The 17,836-nt window shown below is 27.2% G+C and overlaps 2 protein-coding genes and 4 pseudogenes across 3 annotated transcripts; 3 read left to right on the plus strand and 3 right to left on the minus strand.

The window, feature by feature from the left end:
- Nucleotides 1–101: 101 nt before the first annotated feature.
- Nucleotides 102–1,070, plus strand: LOC124418525. Its single transcript, XM_046945137.1, has 3 exons — nt 102–552; nt 620–770; nt 831–1,070. The coding sequence occupies exons 1-3, from the start codon at nt 376–378 to the stop codon at nt 956–958; spliced, it is 456 nt and encodes a 151-aa protein (XP_046801093.1). The 5' UTR covers nt 102–375; the 3' UTR covers nt 959–1,070.
- A 704-nt stretch (nt 1,071–1,774) lies between these two features.
- LOC124420842 (NADH-ubiquinone oxidoreductase chain 5-like) lies at nt 1,775–7,788 on the plus strand. The gene is given in 2 exon segments (XM_046955159.1): nt 1,775–2,132; nt 6,676–7,788. Coding segments are annotated over 2 exon segments (1,149 nt in total). The 3' UTR covers nt 7,467–7,788.
- A 3,489-nt stretch (nt 7,789–11,277) lies between these two features.
- LOC124420843 lies at nt 11,278–12,346 on the minus strand (annotated as a pseudogene).
- Nucleotides 12,347–12,379: 33 nt separating this feature from the next.
- LOC124420845 lies at nt 12,380–13,764 on the plus strand (annotated as a pseudogene).
- A 1,148-nt stretch (nt 13,765–14,912) lies between these two features.
- Nucleotides 14,913–16,137, minus strand: LOC124418585 (annotated as a pseudogene).
- LOC124420846 lies at nt 15,599–17,491 on the minus strand (annotated as a pseudogene). The gene has a single exon (XR_006941403.1). The product of XR_006941403.1 is annotated as an NADH-ubiquinone oxidoreductase chain 2-like (transcript).
- Between the last annotated feature and the right edge of the window lie 345 nt (nt 17,492–17,836).

The following is a 17,836-nucleotide window of genomic DNA, read 5'->3' on the forward strand; positions in this document are numbered from 1 at the left end:
AAATGCTTGTAGCGAGCTCTTAAATTGTAAGTATAAAGTATCCATCCGTGCGATTACTCAAATATACAACAAATGAACAATGTGTCTTCTTTTAGATCGTACCAAAAATACCCTTGTAATAACTGTATCGAATTTAAAGGTATGTCACTAAAAACTATTTATACATGTTCACTTTCAATAACATAATTTACTTACGTTACAGAAATGATCATCAAACAAAATCAGGTCGTTACAGAAATAAATGGCGAACACAAAGTTTTAAGAGAACAGATATCAAAATTGCAAAGTACATTATTATCTGCTTTTTAATGAAATCTGCTTTTTAATGAAATCTGCTTTTTAATGAATCATTAAAATTACTTTTTTTTAGCAACAATGGTTGACCAAAACAAAATAATAGTTGAAATGCTGGCTGAGCAAAAAATTCAGTTGCAAGGTTTACATAATGTACGAAAAAATATTAACAACCTAATAACGGTATATCCAATTAAAACTGAAGAAGATCTTCAGAAAATGGAAACTCAAATAAACGAAGCTAATGAAGACAAATATGTAATTTTTGAGAAATGATCAACTTTTAAAAATGGCAGTGAATATTGTTCAATTTGTATTTTTTCAGATATCAGCTATTAAATATTTAGTAGATGGAAATGTTGTAAAAAATCTAGAACGTGTATTATCCCGAGAATTGTGCGTATTATATAATATAGACGGGATATGTGGAAAAAAGGGTTTAAGACATTATAAAAACGTATACAAAACTATTATATGTAAGCTTTTTATTAAAAATTAATCAGACTATTTAATCGTAAAGATACATTTAACTTCAGCTGAAATAAATAGTTATTCAACCAACGCTGAGAAAGAAATAAGGACCGCACTTCAAGTGGTAAAGAAACGTCACTTTCGTTCCGTTTGTGCAAAAAAAAGGTATCTGCTAAAACCGATGTGGTTCTAGAAACTAATGAACTTTAAATAGAATTTTAAGTTTTTATAATAATTCTTTATTAACACAAAAATAATAATTAATAGGTGAATCATAATTATGTTTCACCAGGAATTAAAAAATTGAATTGAAAATAATGCATTTTTTGTTATTATTACATTTTATTGTTGTTATGTAATTTTTTAGTTTTTGTTGCTTCTTATGTGATCTTTATTTGAACTATTTGTATTACTTACTTATATTATGTAAATAATATTGTTAAGTTTGCAATTAATATTTTTTTAAAAAATTAATTAATAATTAATAGAAATAATTTAAAAAATAATTTTTTGGTGTGTTCAATTAAGTATTACCAAAGAGTAGTTTCAAAACTAGTTTTCTGTGGTATTCTATAGACTATTAACGTTGGAGTAGTTTAAAAACTAACCCTATGTTGATATTCCTTGGAGTATTACCATAAAATAGTTTCCAAACTAGTTTCCTGTGGTAATCCTCAGAGTAGTGACATGGAGTAGTTTTGAGATTACTCCGATGTAATGTATGGATGGATTACGTGGTCCTCACCTAGGACATCACAATGTTAAATGGAGTATGTTTTTTGTCTATACTTGGATTAGTTTTGGACTACTCCTAGTCTTTTGAGGAGTACTCTTTTCACGCATGTAGGGAGTAGCCTAAATTTTTGCAGGGTTCCCTTATATGGGGTACCCTACCGTCGGTCAGTTTGACTATTATCAAGTTTGTTGATATAAATTCTGTAGTCAATTCGTAGTTTAATATCGTGTTATTAATTCATCTATTTTTATTACAATTTTTAAATATTAAAAAATGTCGGTCACATCACTAAATGCGTTTATTAGAGCATCGGATGCTCTCGTTGCATACCGCGTGAGATTTGATAATTTAAATGATGAATTGCATGACGTTTTTAAGTTGGAGATTCGGAAACGGGAGTTAGAAAGACTTTGGGACAAAGTTAATTCGACGTACGAAGTATGTCTTAACACTCTAGAGTCTAGTGAATTTAAAGTGGTAGCGGAAAAATATCAAGCCACATCTTTTGAATATATTGAATGTGGAGGATCTATTTCTATGAAAATAAAGACATTGGAATCCGCTTCAAAAACTAATGAACTTCCAACAGCGAATTTGAATTCCGATAATTCAGAGCATAATCGACTCTTTCGTAGGGGATTATGTTTCTTGGCCCGCTTTTAGGGATTTATTTACCGCAATTTACATTAATAGCTCGAGGCTTAGCAATATAGAACGTCTTTGCCATTTAATACGGATAACCGAGGGTGAAGCTAAAACAATCGTTTCAAGATATCCATTAAATAATAATAGTTTTGAGTTAGCTTGGCGCGATTTAAGGAATACATATGAGAATCCTCGTATGTTGGTGCATAACCAACTAAAGCTTTTATTTAGTCTTCCTGCCTTTGACAAGGAGTCGATCACAGCACTCAAAACCTTACTGCGCGGAATCGATAGTTTTCTTATGGCACTTTCTATTTATAATGTGCCTACAGATAATTGGGACCCAATTATCGTGTTTATGTGTATTCAACGTCTACCTAGTTCAACAATTAACTTATTAGAACAGGGCATTAAGAACAAATTAAGTTTATCTTCATGGAAAGATTTAGATAAATGGAAAGAATTCTGACTTTGCAATGTCTTCAAGCAATTAAAGGTACAAACTCCACTAATATGGAATCTTCATTGCAATCTCACAATTCTTCCGGAAAAATTTCTTGTATTTTATGTCCTAATCAGTCCCACTACTTGCGAAATTGTCGTCGTTTTAAAAGTCTTTCAATATCTGATAGAATTTCAACAGTGAATGAGCATAACTTCTGCACTAATTGTCTTTCGAGGACACATACTGCTAGAAGTTGCAAAATAAATAATAATTGTTATATATGCAATAATCGACATCACTCGATGCTTCATTTAAAACATTTAGAAAATTCTGTGGTTGAAAGACCTACTGTTTCTACGGAACAGAACTCTGGTGCGGTTCTACGACCTACTAACTCCCACTACCAACAATCATATACGTCCAATAATGTAACGTCCAATTCACAAGTATTTCATACTAGTCAAAACCAGTCTGTTCTATTAGGGGCAACTACGGTAAATATAATTCATAATAACAATAAGTATCAGGTCCGCGCTTTAATTGATTCGGGTTCGGAATGCTCTTACATTTCTGAACGATTACGGAATAGGTTAAAACTTCCCACGCATTCTGCACATTCACAAGTTTTTGGCATTAATAATGTAGTTATTGAAGTTTCTAAATATTGTCCTGTGGAAATTGGTTCCGATTTAGACTCTTCAGTAAATCTTAGTACAAACGCATTTGTTTTACCAAAAATTTCGGGAAATTTACCTTCAACTTCCGTAAATATCGATATTAAAAAGTTATTGCCAAATCTTCGTTTGGCGGATTCAAATCTTTTAGATAGTAGGTATGTAGATATTCTTATTGGTGCGGATTTATATCATCGAATAATTTTACCGGAAGTACAGCAAAATACATTAGGGTCATTATTGGCACAAAAAACTGTATTTGGCTGGATTCTGACAGGACCAGCCAATCCCAGGGACTTTGAATCACATATCGCAAATTTACAATACACTACGTGGTCTAACGCTTCTTAACCCAGCAAAAAATAATTAATGTCATACTTTACAAACGACATCTTAATCACATCAAAAAAACCTAATACATATTTTTCACTTTTAAAATCCAATTTTTTCATAAAAAGTAAAATATAATGAAAACTTAGCTTTATAAACCATGTTTTAATGACATCCAAAGTACCTTACTTATGTATTGGTTTTGAAGAAGTTATTTTGAAGTAAATTTCAAGTAAGATTTTTAGCTCTTAATGTGTACATTTTATACAATTTTATTATTAATTCATAGTAAAACTGTATAAAAAGTAATTTCTACTTTTTATTCTATAAGTTAACAACGGTGTTGGCACTGCCAACAAAATCATTTCTGCAATATAAGCTCTTTTCATACACGCGTATCCGCTCTAATTACAAATTGATTTCTTGCAATAACCATCTTGCTTGATCAGCGTTTATATCGTCGCGCATGTTGGTGCAATATGATAAATGAACCAAGGTGCCAACAAGTGTAGCCGACGAACGTCAGTCTTGGCTGAGACATCGAACGGAGGGATTATTAGTTAATTAATCATTATTTAAATTTAAATTAATAAAATTAATTGTAATATTATATTATATTTTTCCTTGTGAGTTTCATTTATCAGGCGCAGTTGGAGCGCCTTAATATTTTTTTAAAATACACCACTTAGAAAACCTTAACTGGCGCCCGAGCAGGGACCTACTAGTAAGTAGTCCTTATAATAAAATTTCTGCGATCTCTACGGAGCACTCCAGAAATATATCAAAAAAGTATAACTTAAATAAAGTGATTTCTGCGATCTCTACGGAGCCCTCCAGAAATATAACAAAAATATTAATAATAATTGTCCTTTCTCCTCCTTCGCCAACCTGGTATTCCTGGTGGTTTAAAAACAAAAAGTACCACAGAAGGTTACCGGAGCGAAAGTGAAGTAACCGTACCCTAGTAGGAATCCACGATGTTATATATACCCTCTATCACCACTGATGGTGGTATAAAAAGTACCAAAAAATCCCCTTTGATGTGTTTCGTCTAATCCGAACTCCACATACTTAATTTCATGTTTCTAAATTCATTATTATAGAAAACTCAAAAAGTACCTTTTGAGAGAAGAAAACGTAACAAAAACTTCCCTTTTATGGCTTTTTACTTAAGCCAGGCTCATCGTAATTGATTTCATGTTTCTAGCCAAAAACAACACACTAGTGCTGCTCTCGCTCTGCCCCTTTGGTAAATATGTATTTTAATAGTCTTTTTTCTATTTTTTTTACACCTTATTATATATATTTTTTTAATTTCACTCAGAGTTTTTCGTTTTTGCTTCTTATCGCGCTTTCGCTTTCTTCTTTTGAGACCCATTTCGAAAAGATTGCAGTAATTTTTATACCCTTCACCTTCGTTAGAAGGGTATATATAAGTTTGTCATTCCTTTTGTAATTTCTATAATTTTCCAACCCTATATATATTCTGTATCCTTATAGATAGCGGAGTCGATTAAGCCATGTCCGTCTGTCTGTCTGTTGAAATCAGACCCCAGATATCGGCGAGATCCGAATCTTCAATAAATCTATTAGACATGCTTTCGAGAAGATCGCTATTTAAAATCAGCAAAATCGGTCGGTAAATAACGGAGATATGAGCAAAAATCCGAGACAACCTCTGTAAATTTCATCAAAAAATGTCATATTTTTTTCATGCTTTGTTAAAAAAGCAACAACAACACTGTATATTAGAAAAAGATGTACACGTGTGTGTGTGTAGATGTATTTGGTTTTATTCAGCTGTGTATTTTTTGTATGTTTGGATGCTGTTGGCGTCATTGCGTTGTTATTTTTGTTTTTCTGTGTTCTTCGTTATGTATGTTTAGATGTCTGTTGGTTTAGATCAGACGTCGGCGCTAGTATTGTTCTGACAACGAAGATTTTCGGCAAATTACATGTACACAACACGATCGCATACGAACCTCTAAACAAGAGCATCAAAAATACAAATATTTTATTTAGTTGCTTGACAGCATTCAACAAAGCAGGTTGATGTCGCTTTGTTAAAGAAATTGCAAACACAACTGGAAAAAACAAAAACAACTTGCAAAAGCAAGAGCATAATTTACAAAAACAACGTACACTGTAAATAATTTTCTAGAATGCATAACAATGAAAGTAAATAAGTTTATCTTGTTTCATACTTTTTTTGTACATTTTAATTAGAAATGTTGTTTTTATGTGAAGAAATTATCATTCTTAAGTACATTGATTACACATTGTTTATAAATATTCGCATTTTACAGTAATGCAATTTAATCTTCAAAATTAAAAATAACCACATATTTTAAATTTATTAATTTTAAAGGGTGATATATGTATATTATGATTATGTTTAAATAGTTTAATAAAAATATTGATTTGTGGTGTCAATGATAAGAGATTTTCTTTTTAAACCGTGAAATATATATCAATTTGTACAATTAGTTTTGTAAGATTATTTTTTTTTAGATTGTTTTCCTTTTTTATAGGACTTGTTTTTATTATAAATGATTATAGAATTTTTATTGAGTGGGAAGTTGTTTCGATGAATTCAATAAATATTGTTATAACTTTATTATTTGATTGAATAAGTTTAATTTTTATATCTTTTGTTTTAATAATTTCTTCATTAGTTATTTTTTATAGTAAGGAATATATAGAAAGTGATTATAAAATTAATCGATTTATTATATTAGTATTAATATTTGTTACTTCTATAATATTATTAATTATTAGTCCTAATTTAATTAGTATTTTATTAGGATGAGATGGTTTAGGATTAGTTTCATATTGTTTAGTAATTTATTTTCAAAATGTTAAGTCTTATAATGCTGGTATATTAACAGCTTTATCTAATCGAATTGGTGACGTTGCTCTTTTATTAGCTATTGCTTGAATATTAAATTACGGGAGTTGAAATTATATTTTTTATTTAGAAGTAATAAAAAGTAATATAGAAATAATAATTGTAGGAGGATTAGTTATGTTAGCCGCAATAACTAAAAGAGCTCAAATTCCTTTTTCTTCTTGATTGCCAGCTGCTATAGCAGCTCCTACTCCAGTTTCAGCTTTAGTTCATTCTTCAACTTTGGTAACTGCTGGTGTTTATTTATTAATTCGATTTAATATTTTATTAAGAAGTTCATGATTGGGTAATTTATTATTATTATTATCTGGATTAACAATATTTATAGCAGGGTTAGGAGCTAATTATGAATTTGATTTAAAGAAAATTATTGCTTTATCTACTTTAAGACAATTAGGATTAATAATAAGAATTTTATCAATAGGTTATTATAAGTTAGCATTTTTTCATTTATTGACTCATGCTTTATTTAAGGCTTTATTATTTATATGTGCTGGAGCTATTATTCATAATATAAATAATTCTCAAGATATTCGATTAATGGGAAGTTTAAGATTAATAATACCATTAACTTCTTCTTGTTTTAATGTAGCTAATTTAGCTTTATGTGGTATACCTTTTTTAGCTGGATTTTATTCTAAGGATTTAATTTTAGAAACAGTTTCTTTATCTTATATTAATATATTTTCTTTTTTTCTTTATTTTTTTTCAACAGGTTTAACTGTATGTTATTCTTTTCGGTTAGTTTATTATACAATAACTGGTGATTCTAATTTTTCTTCTTTAAATATATTAAATGATGAAGGTTGAGTAATATTGAAAAGTATAATAGGTTTATTAATTTTAAGAATTTTTGGTGGGAGAATGTTAAGATGATTGATTTTTCCTACTCCTATAGTAGTTGTTCTTCCTTCTTATTTAAAATTATTAACATTATTTGTTTGTATTGTTGGGGGGTTATAGGTTATATAATTTCTAATGTTTCATTATTTTTTTATAATAAGGCTTTAAATAATTATAATTTTTCTTATTTTTTAGGTTCTATGTGGTTTATACCTTATATTTCTACTTATGGGATTATTAATTATTCTTTAATTGTTGGAAATATAGTAGTTAAATCATTTGATCAAGGTTGATCAGAATATTTTGGAGGTCAACAATTGTATTTAAATTTAGTTAAAAATTCTCAATTAAATCAAATATTACAAAATAATAATTTAAAGATTTATTTATTAAGTTTTATTTTTTGAATTATAATTTTATATATATATATAATTTGTTTATATTCAAATAGCTTATATATATATATATATATATATATAAATATATATATATATTATATATATATATATATATATAATTTTATTTATTTTTATTATATTATATAATATATATATAATTTGTTTATATTCAAATAGCTTATATTTAGAGTATGACACTGAAGATGTTAGGGAGATTAATTTAATCTTTGAATATAGTGAATTTTTTTTAGTAATTTATAAAAAAAATATTTTTAATTTTACAATGAAAATGTAATGTTTTTATTAAACTATATAAATAAAGAAGAAGTATAAATGGAATTTAACCATTAAAAGAAAAAAGTTAGCAGCTTTTACTTGAACATCATACTTCTTTAATTGGAGTATTGATCTCATTTCTATCATTAACAGTGATAAGCCTCTTTTTGGCTTCAATTAAAGAATAAGGGTAAAATTACCTAAGATTAGGTCGAAACTAATTGCAATAAATCGCTTCATATTCAAGGTAGATTGAAATTTCAATACTTTTTGAATGCAAATCAAATGTTATAATTAACTACAACCCTAATTAATTTGATCAGTTTAATATTCCTTGATTTCATTCATGATAAAGACCTAGTAATAAAATTAAAATAAAAATAATTGACGTAATTGTTCATATTATTAAATTAGAAAATTTAATAATTAAGATAATAGGAAGAATTAAAGCAATTTCTACATCAAAAATAAGAAAAATAATTGTAATTAAAAAAAATCGAAGTGAAAAAGGTAATCGAGAAGATGATTTTGGATCAAATCCACATTCAAATGGGGATGCTTTTTCTCGATCAACTAATGTTTTTTTTGAAAGAATTGAGGCTAGTAATATTACTACAATTGAAATTAATAAAATAATTGAACTAATTGTTAAAATTGATAAAATTATCTATACTATTAATAATAGACCATATGATTGGAAGTCAAATATACTTTTTATACTATATAGATTAATTAATTAACCTCCTCATCAGTAAATTGAAACATAAAGGAATAATCAAACGATATCAACAAAATGTCAATATCAAGCAGCAGCTTCAAATCCAAAATGATGATTTTTAGAAAAATGATTGTTTAAGTGACGAATTAAACATACTAATAAAAAAGTAGTTCCAATTAAAACATGAACTCCATGGAATCCTGTTGCTATAAAAAATGTTGAACCATAAACAGAATCAGCGATTGTAAATGGAGCTTCAATATATTCGTATGCTTGAAGAATAGTAAAATAAATTCCTAAAATTACTGTAAAAAATAATCCTTGAGTAGTTTGGGAGTGATTTCCTTCCATTAAACTATGATGAGCTCAAGTTACAGTAATTCCTGAAGTTAATAAAAAGTAAATTCCTATAGGAGGTCATATAGCTCCTAATTCAATTGATGGAGAAAGACTACTATGAAAAAAAGCTCAAAAGAATGAAACAAAAAATAAAACTTCTGATAAAATAAATAAAATTATTCCTCATCGTAAACCTATAGTTACTGCGTCAGTATGAAGACCTTGAAAAGTTCCTTCTCGAGAAACATCTCGTCATCATTGGTAAACAGTTAAGATAGTAATAATATTACCTAATAAGAATAATGAAACATCATATTGATGAAATCACTTTACTATTCCAGCGACAGTTGTTATAGCTCCAATTGAAGCTGTTAATGGTCATGGACTATAATCTACTAAGTGAAATGGGTGGTTTGAGTGAGTTGACATTAGTTTACTTCACTAGAATATAGAGTTCTAAGAACAGCAAATACATAAGATTGAATTATAGCAACAGCTGATTCAAGAACTAATAAAGCAATTTGTGTAATAATTAAAAGTCTTAATAAAATTGTTGATATAGAAGGACCTGTATTACCTAAAAGAGTTAATAATAAATGTCCAGCAATTATATTAGCTGTTAGTCGAACAGCTAAAGTACCTGGTCGAATTACATTACTAATTGTTTCAATGCAAACCATAAAAGGTATTAAAACTGCTGGAGTTCCTTGAGGTACTAAATGAGCAAATATGTGTTGTGTATTATTGATTCATCCAAATAATATAAAACATAATCATAAAGGAAGAGCTAAAGTAAGAGTTAAAGTTAAATGACTTGTACTTGTAAAAATGTAAGGGAATAATCCTATAAAATTATTAAAAAGAATTATAGAAAATAATGAAACGAAAATAAAAGTTGATCCATTAGCTCCTATAGGTCCTAAAAGAGTTTTGAATTCTTTATGAAGAGTTAATAAAATATTATTTCAAAAAATATGGTAACGAGAAGGCATTAATCAATATCTAGAAGGAATTATTAAAATTCCTAAAAATGTTCTTAATCAATTTAATGATAAATTAAAAATACTAGAAGAAGGGTCAAATACTGAGAATAAATTTGTTATCATTTTCAATTTAATGAATTTGTAGATTGTGTTTTATTAATTAAATTTGATTTAGGTATAGAAGGAATAAATGAGTAATAATTTATTATATTAAAAATTACAAAAGCAATTGAAAAAATAATAAATAAGCTTAATCAACCAATAGGTGCTATTTGAGGAATTAAAAAATATCAATAAATTGATAATTTTAGTTTGACAAACTAATGTTATATATTTAACTAATTTTTTCATTAGAAGTAAGTGCTAATTTACTATAAAATGGTTTAAGAGACCAGTACTTGCTTTCAGTCATCTAATGAAGAATTTATATTATTAGAAATTCACTTAATAAAGTAATTTACTGGAATTCTTTCAATTACAATTGGTATAAAACTATGATTAGCTCCGCAAATTTCTGAACATTGTCCGTAAAATAAACCTGGTCGGTTAATTAAAAAATTTGTTTGATTTAGTCGACCAGGAGTTCCATCTACCTTTACTCCTAGTGCTGGGATAGTTCAAGAATGAATTACATCAGCGGCAGTTACTAAAATTCGAACTTGAGAATTTATTGGTAAAACTACTCGATTATCTACATCTAATAAACGAAAACTATCAATTGATAATTCGTTAGTAGGAATTATATATGAATCAAATTCAATATTTGCAAAATCTGAATATTCATAACTTCAATATCATTGATGACCAATTGCCTTTAAAGTAATTGAAGGTTCATTAATTTCATCAAGTAAATATAAAAGTCGAAGAGAAGGGAAAGCAATAAATAATAAAATAATTGCAGGTAAAATTGTTCAAATAATTTCAATAGTTTGTCCGTGTAATAAATATCGATTTACATATTTGTTAAAAAATAATATAAATATTAAATATCCTACAAGTACAGTAATTATTACTAAAATTAAAAGTGCGTGATCATGGAAAAAAATTAATTGTTCTATTATAGGAGAAGAACTATCTTGTAAACCTAAATTTGCTCATGTTGACATTTATTATTCTAAAAAAGTAAAATACTTTATATATGGAGCTTAAATCCATTGCACAAATCTGCTATATTAGAAATTAGTTAATAAAGGTAATTCAGAATAACTATGTTCAGCTGGTGGAGTATTTTGTAATCATTCAATTAATGAATTTAATTGAATAGGGAATAAAACTTGACGTTGAGATACAAGACTTTCTCAAATAATAAAGAAGAAGAATAAAATTCCTAATAAAGAAATTGTTGACCCAATTGTAGAAATTACATTTCAAGTTGTGTAAGCATCTGGGTAATCTGAATATCGTCGTGGTATTCCTGCTAATCCTAAAAAATGTTAAGGGAAAAATGTTAAATTTACCCCAATAAATATAATAGCAAATTGACTTTTTAATATCTTAGTATTTAAAGTTAATCCTGTAAATAAAGGATATCAATGAACAAATCCTGCTATAATAGCAAATATAGCTCCCATTGATAAAACATAATGGAAATGAGCTACTACATAATAAGTATCATGTAGAATAATATCAACTGAAGAGTTAGCTAAAACAACTCCAGTTAAACCTCCTACAGTAAATAAAAATACAAATCCTAAAGCTCATAAAGTAGCAGGAGAATAGTTTAATTGAGTTCCATAAAGAGTTGCTAATCAACTGAAAATTTTAATTCCAGTTGGTACAGCAATAATTATAGTAGCTGAAGTAAAATAAGCTCGTGTATCAACGTCTATTCCTACTGTAAATATATGATGAGCTCAAACAATAAATCCTAATAATCCAATAGCTAATATAGCATAGATTATTCCTAATGAACCAAATGTTTCCTTTTTTCCTGATTCTTGACTAATAATATGAGAAATTATTCCAAATCCAGGTAAAATTAAAATATAAACTTCAGGATGTCCAAAGAACCAAAATAAATGTTGGTATAAAATTGGGTCTCCTCCTCCTGCTGGGTCAAAGAATGATGTATTAAGATTTCGATCTGTTAAAAGTATTGTAATAGCTCCAGCTAATACTGGTAATGATAATAAAAGTAATAAAGCTGTAATTACTACTGATCATACAAATAAAGGTATTCGGTCAAAAGTAATTCCTGTTGGTCGCATTATTATAACAATAATAAAAAAAACACTTTTTTTCAAAATTAAACTATTTCTAAAAGTATCAAAAACTTTTGTGCATCATACACCAAAATATAATTATAAAAAGATAAGCTAATTAAGCTACTGGGCTCATACCCCATTTATAAAGGTTCTAATCCTTTTCTTTTTAATTTTTAATAATTCATCAAAAATTATATTTTTCGGAATTTTAATAATAGGAACATTAATTTCTATTTCTGCTAATTCATGGTTAGGTGCTTGAATAGGGTTAGAAATTAATTTATTAGCTTTTATCCCCCTAATAAGAGATGATAAATTAATATCAACAGAAGCCTCATTAAAGTATTTCTTAACTCAAGCATTAGCATCTTCAGTATTTCTATTCGCAGTGATTTTGTTTTTACTAAATTCAAGTAAAACAAATTCAAATTATTTTATAGAAATAATAATCTTTTCTTCTCTTCTTTTAAAAAGAGGTTCTGCTCCATTTCATTTTTGATTCCCTAATGTAATAGAAGGACTTTCATGAACAAATGCATTAATTTTAATGACTTGACAAAAAATTGCACCTTTAATATTAATTTCTTATATTATTTTTAAGCCATTAATTATTACAAGTATTATTCTTTCAAGATTAATTGGTGCTTTAGGTGGATTGAATCAAACTTCTTTACGTAAATTAATAGCTTATTCTTCTATTAATCATTTAGGATGAATATTAGCAGCAATATATAATAGAAATTTATTATGAATAACATATTTTTTATTTTATTCATTTCTTTCATTTGCTATAATCTTTATATTCAATATATTTAAAACTTCTCATATTAACCAATTATTTTCATTATTTTTTCATTCAAAGGTTATAAAATTTTTCTTATTTTTTAATTTATTATCATTAGGAGGATTACCCCCATTTTTAGGATTTTTCCCTAAATGAATTGTTATTCAATCTTTAACTATTAATAATCAATTATTTTTATTAACATTTATAGTATTAATAACATTAATTACTTTATATTTTTATATACGATTATCATATAGAGCTTTTATATTAAATTATTATGAAAATAATTGATTAAATTATTCTATATTCAAATCTAATTATATGAAAATCTTTATAATTTTTTCATTTATTTCAATTTTTGGATTATTCCTAATTTCTTCTTTATATTTTTTATTTTAAAGGCTTTAAGTTAAATAAACTAATAGCCTTCAAAGCTATAAATATAAGAATAATCTTTTAAGCCTTAGTAAATTATTTACTCCTTTAGAATTGCAGTCTAATGTCATTATTGACTATAAAGCCAAAGATTAAAGAGAAATAATTCTCATAAATAGATTTACAGTCTATTGCCTAAACTTCAGCCATTTAATCGCAACAATGGTTATTTTCAACTAATCATAAAGATATTGGAACTTTATATTTTATTTTTGGAGCTTGATCCGGAATAATTGGAACTTCTTTAAGAATTCTAATTCGAGCTGAATTAGGACATCCTGGAGCTTTTTCTTGAAGTAAAATTAAAAGATTTGGACGCAAGATGGGTTAAAGTCGAACATGAAGGAGTCATGTTAGGTTCTGATAACTCTATAAAACCCGAATTTAAAGAAGAAGAAGAAAAATTACAAAAGCAATTGAAAAAATAATAAATAAGCTTAATCAACCAATAGGTGCTATTTGAGGAATTAAAAAATATCAATAAATTGATAATTTTAGTTTGACAAACTAATGTTATATATTTAACTAATTTTTTCATTAGAAGTAAGTGCTAATTTACTATAAAATGGTTTAAGAGACCAGTACTTGCTTTCAGTCATCTAATGAAGAATTTATATTATTAGAAATTCACTTAATAAAGTAATTTACTGGAATTCTTTCAATTACAATTGGTATAAAACTATGATTAGCTCCGCAAATTTCTGAACATTGTCCGTAAAATAAACCTGGTCGGTTAATTAAAAAATTTGTTTGATTTAGTCGACCAGGAGTTCCATCTACCTTTACTCCTAGTGCTGGGATAGTTCAAGAATGAATTACATCAGCGGCAGTTACTAAAATTCGAACTTGAGAATTTATTGGTAAAACTACTCGATTATCTACATCTAATAAACGAAAACTATCAATTGATAATTCGTTAGTAGGAATTATATATGAATCAAATTCAATATTTGCAAAATCTGAATATTCATAACTTCAATATCATTGATGACCAATTGCCTTTAAAGTAATTGAAGGTTCATTAATTTCATCAAGTAAATATAAAAGTCGAAGAGAAGGGAAAGCAATAAATAATAAAATAATTGCAGGTAAAATTGTTCAAATAATTTCAATAGTTTGTCCGTGTAATAAATATCGATTTACATATTTGTTAAAAAATAATATAAACATTAAGTATTCTACAAGGACAGTAATTATTACTAAAATTAAAAGTGCGTGATCATGGAAAAAGATTAATTGTTCTATTAAAGGAGAAGAACTATCTTGTAAACCTAAATTTGCTCATGTTGACATTTATTATTCTAATAAAAGTAAAATACTTTATATATGGAGCTTAAATCCATTGCACTAATCTGCCATATTAGAAATTAGTTAATAAATTCAGAATAACTATGTTCAGCTGGTGGAGTATTTTGTAATCATTCAATTGATGAATTTAATTGAACAGGGAATAAAACTTGACGTTGAGATACAAGACTTTCTCAAATAATAAAGAAGAAAAATAAAATTCCTAATAAAGAAATTGTTGACCCAATTGTAGAAATTACATTTCAAGTTGTGTAAGCATCTGGGTAGTCTGAATATCGTCGTGGTATTCCTGCTAATCCTAAGAAATGTTGAGGGAAGAATGTTAAATTTACCCCAATAAATATAATAGCAAATTGACTTTTTAATATCTTAGTATTTAAAGTTAATCCTGTGAATAAAGGGTATCAGTGAACAAATCCTGCTATAATAGCAAATACAGCTCCTATTGATAAAACATAATGGAAGTGAGCTACTACATAGTATGTATCATGTAAAATAATATCAACTGAAGAGTTAGCTAAAACAACTCCAGTTAAACCTCCTACAGTGAATAAAAATACAAATCCTAAAGCTCATAAAGTAGCAGGGGAATAGTTTAATTGAGTTCCATAAAGAGTTGCTAATCAACTAAAAATCTTAATTCCAGTTGGTACAGCAATAATTATAGTAGCTGAAGTAAAGTAAGCTCGTGTATCAACGTCTATTCCTACTGTAAATATATGATGAGCTCAAACAATAAATCCTAATAACCCAATAGCTAATATAGCATAAATCATTCCTAATGAACCGAATGTTTCCTTTTTACCTGATTCTTGACTAATAATATGAGAAATTATTCCAAATCCAGGTAAAATTAAAATATAAACTTCAGGATGTCCAAAGAATCAAAATAAATGTTGGTATAAAATTGGATCTCCTCCTCCTGCAGGATCAAAGAATGATGTATTAAGATTTCGGTCTGTTAAAAGTATTGTAATAGCTCCTGCTAATACTGGTAATGATAATAAAAGCAATAAAGCTGTAATTACTACTGATCAAACAAATAAAGGTATTCGATCAAAAGTAATTCCTGTTGATCGTATATTAATAACTGTAGTAATAAAATTTACAGCTCCTAAAATTGAAGAAATTCCTGCTAAATGAAGAGAGAAAATAGCTAAATCAACAGAAGCTCCTCCATGAGCAATATTAGAAGATAGGGGAGGGTAAACTGTTCATCCTGTTCCAGCTCCGTTTTCTACTATACTACTAACTAATAATAAAGTTAATGCAGGAGGTAAAAGTCAAAAACTTATATTATTTATTCGAGGGAATGCTATATCTGGAGCTCCTAGTATTAATGGAACTAATCAATTTCCAAATCCTCCAATTATAATTGGCATTACTATAAAAAAAATTATAATAAAAGCATGAGCTGTAACAATTACATTATAAATTTGATCATCTCCAATTAAAGCTCCAGGGTGTCCTAATTCAGCTCGAATTAGAATTCTTAAAGAAGTTCCAATTATTCCGGATCAAGCTCCAAAAATAAAATATAAAGTTCCAATATCTTTATGATTAGTTGAAAATAACCATTGTTGCGATTAAATGGCTGAAGTTTAGGCAATAGACTGTAAATCTATTTATGAGAATTATTTCTCTTTAATCATTGGCTTTATAGTCAATAATGACATTAGACTGCAATTCTAAAGGAGTAAATAATTTACTAAGGCTTAAAAGATTATTCTTATATTTATAGCTTTGAAGGCTATTAGTTTATTTAACTTAAAGCCTTTAAAATAAAAAATATAAAGAAGAAATTAGGAATAACCCAAAAATTGAAATAAATGAAAAAGTTATAAAAATTTTCATATAACTAGATTTGAATATAGAATAATTTAACCAATTATTTTCATAATAATTTAATATAAAAGCTCTATATGATAATCGTATATAAAAATATAAAGTAATTAATGTTATTAATACTATAAATGTTAATAAAAATAATTGATTATTAATAGTTAAAGATTGAATAACAATTCATTTAGGGAAAAATCCTAAAAATGGGGGTAATCCTCCTAATGATAATAAATTAAAAAATAAAAAAAATTTTATAACCTTTGAATGAAAAAATAATGAAAATAATTGGTTAATATGAGAAGTTTTAAATATATTGAATATAAAGATTATAGCAAATGAAAGAAATGAATAAAATAAAAAATATGTTATTCATAATAAATTTCTGTTATATATCGCTGCTAATAGAAGAATAAGCTATTAATTTACGTAAAGAAGTTTGATTTAATCCACCTAAAGCACCAATTAATCTTGAAAGAATAATACTTATAATAATTAATGGTTTAAAAATAATATAAGAAATTAATATTAAAGGTGCAATTTTTTGTCAAGTCATTAAAATTAATGAAATCAAAAATGAAACGGAGCAGAACCTCTTTTTAAAAGAAGAGAAGAAAAGATTATTATTTCTATAAAATAATTTGAATTTGTTTTACTTGAATTTAGTAAAAACAAAATCACTGCGAATAGAAATACTGAAGATGCTAATGCTTGAGTTAAGAAATACTTTAATGAGGCTTCTGTTGATATTAATTTATCATCTCTTATTAGGGGGATAAAAGCTAATAAATTAATTTCTAACCCTATTCAAGCACCTAACCATGAATTAGCAGAAATACAGGATTCCATGGAGTTCATGTTTTTTATACAAATTATCTCCTTATATTGATAGTGATGGTGTACTTCGTGTAGCTGGACGTATTGAAAATGCAGACGTTCCTGATGAATTAAAACATCAAGCAATTTTACCAAAACATTGTCGCATTACAAAATTTCTAATCTATTAATCACGAGACTGTCGTGAATGAACTACGACAGAAATATTATATTCCAAAGCTTAGAGTTGTGTGTAGATGTGTAGTACGAGAATGTCAGATGTACAAACTTAAAAATGTTTTGCCTGTGTTCCCTCAAATGGCCAAATTGCACAGAGCTCGCCTTGCTGCTTTTCGGTCGCCTTTCACCTTTACGGGGTTGGATTTT

Source organism: Lucilia cuprina, chromosome 2 (assembly GCF_022045245.1).
Source record: "Lucilia cuprina isolate Lc7/37 chromosome 2, ASM2204524v1, whole genome shotgun sequence".
Taxonomy (NCBI): Eukaryota; Metazoa; Arthropoda; class Insecta; order Diptera; family Calliphoridae; genus Lucilia; species Lucilia cuprina.

Bases quoted from the DNA above. Each gene is read 5' to 3' on its own strand.
- LOC124418525 (XM_046945137.1), top strand. From the start codon at position 376: ATGGTTGACCAAAACAAAATAATAGTTGAAATGCTGGCTGAGCAAAAA. The intron at 553-619 runs GTAATTTTTGAG...GTATTTTTTCAG, and splicing joins AAGCTAATGAAGACAAATAT to ATATCAGCTATTAAATATTT. The intron at 771-830 runs GTAAGCTTTTTA...ATTTAACTTCAG, and splicing joins CGTATACAAAACTATTATAT to CTGAAATAAATAGTTATTCA.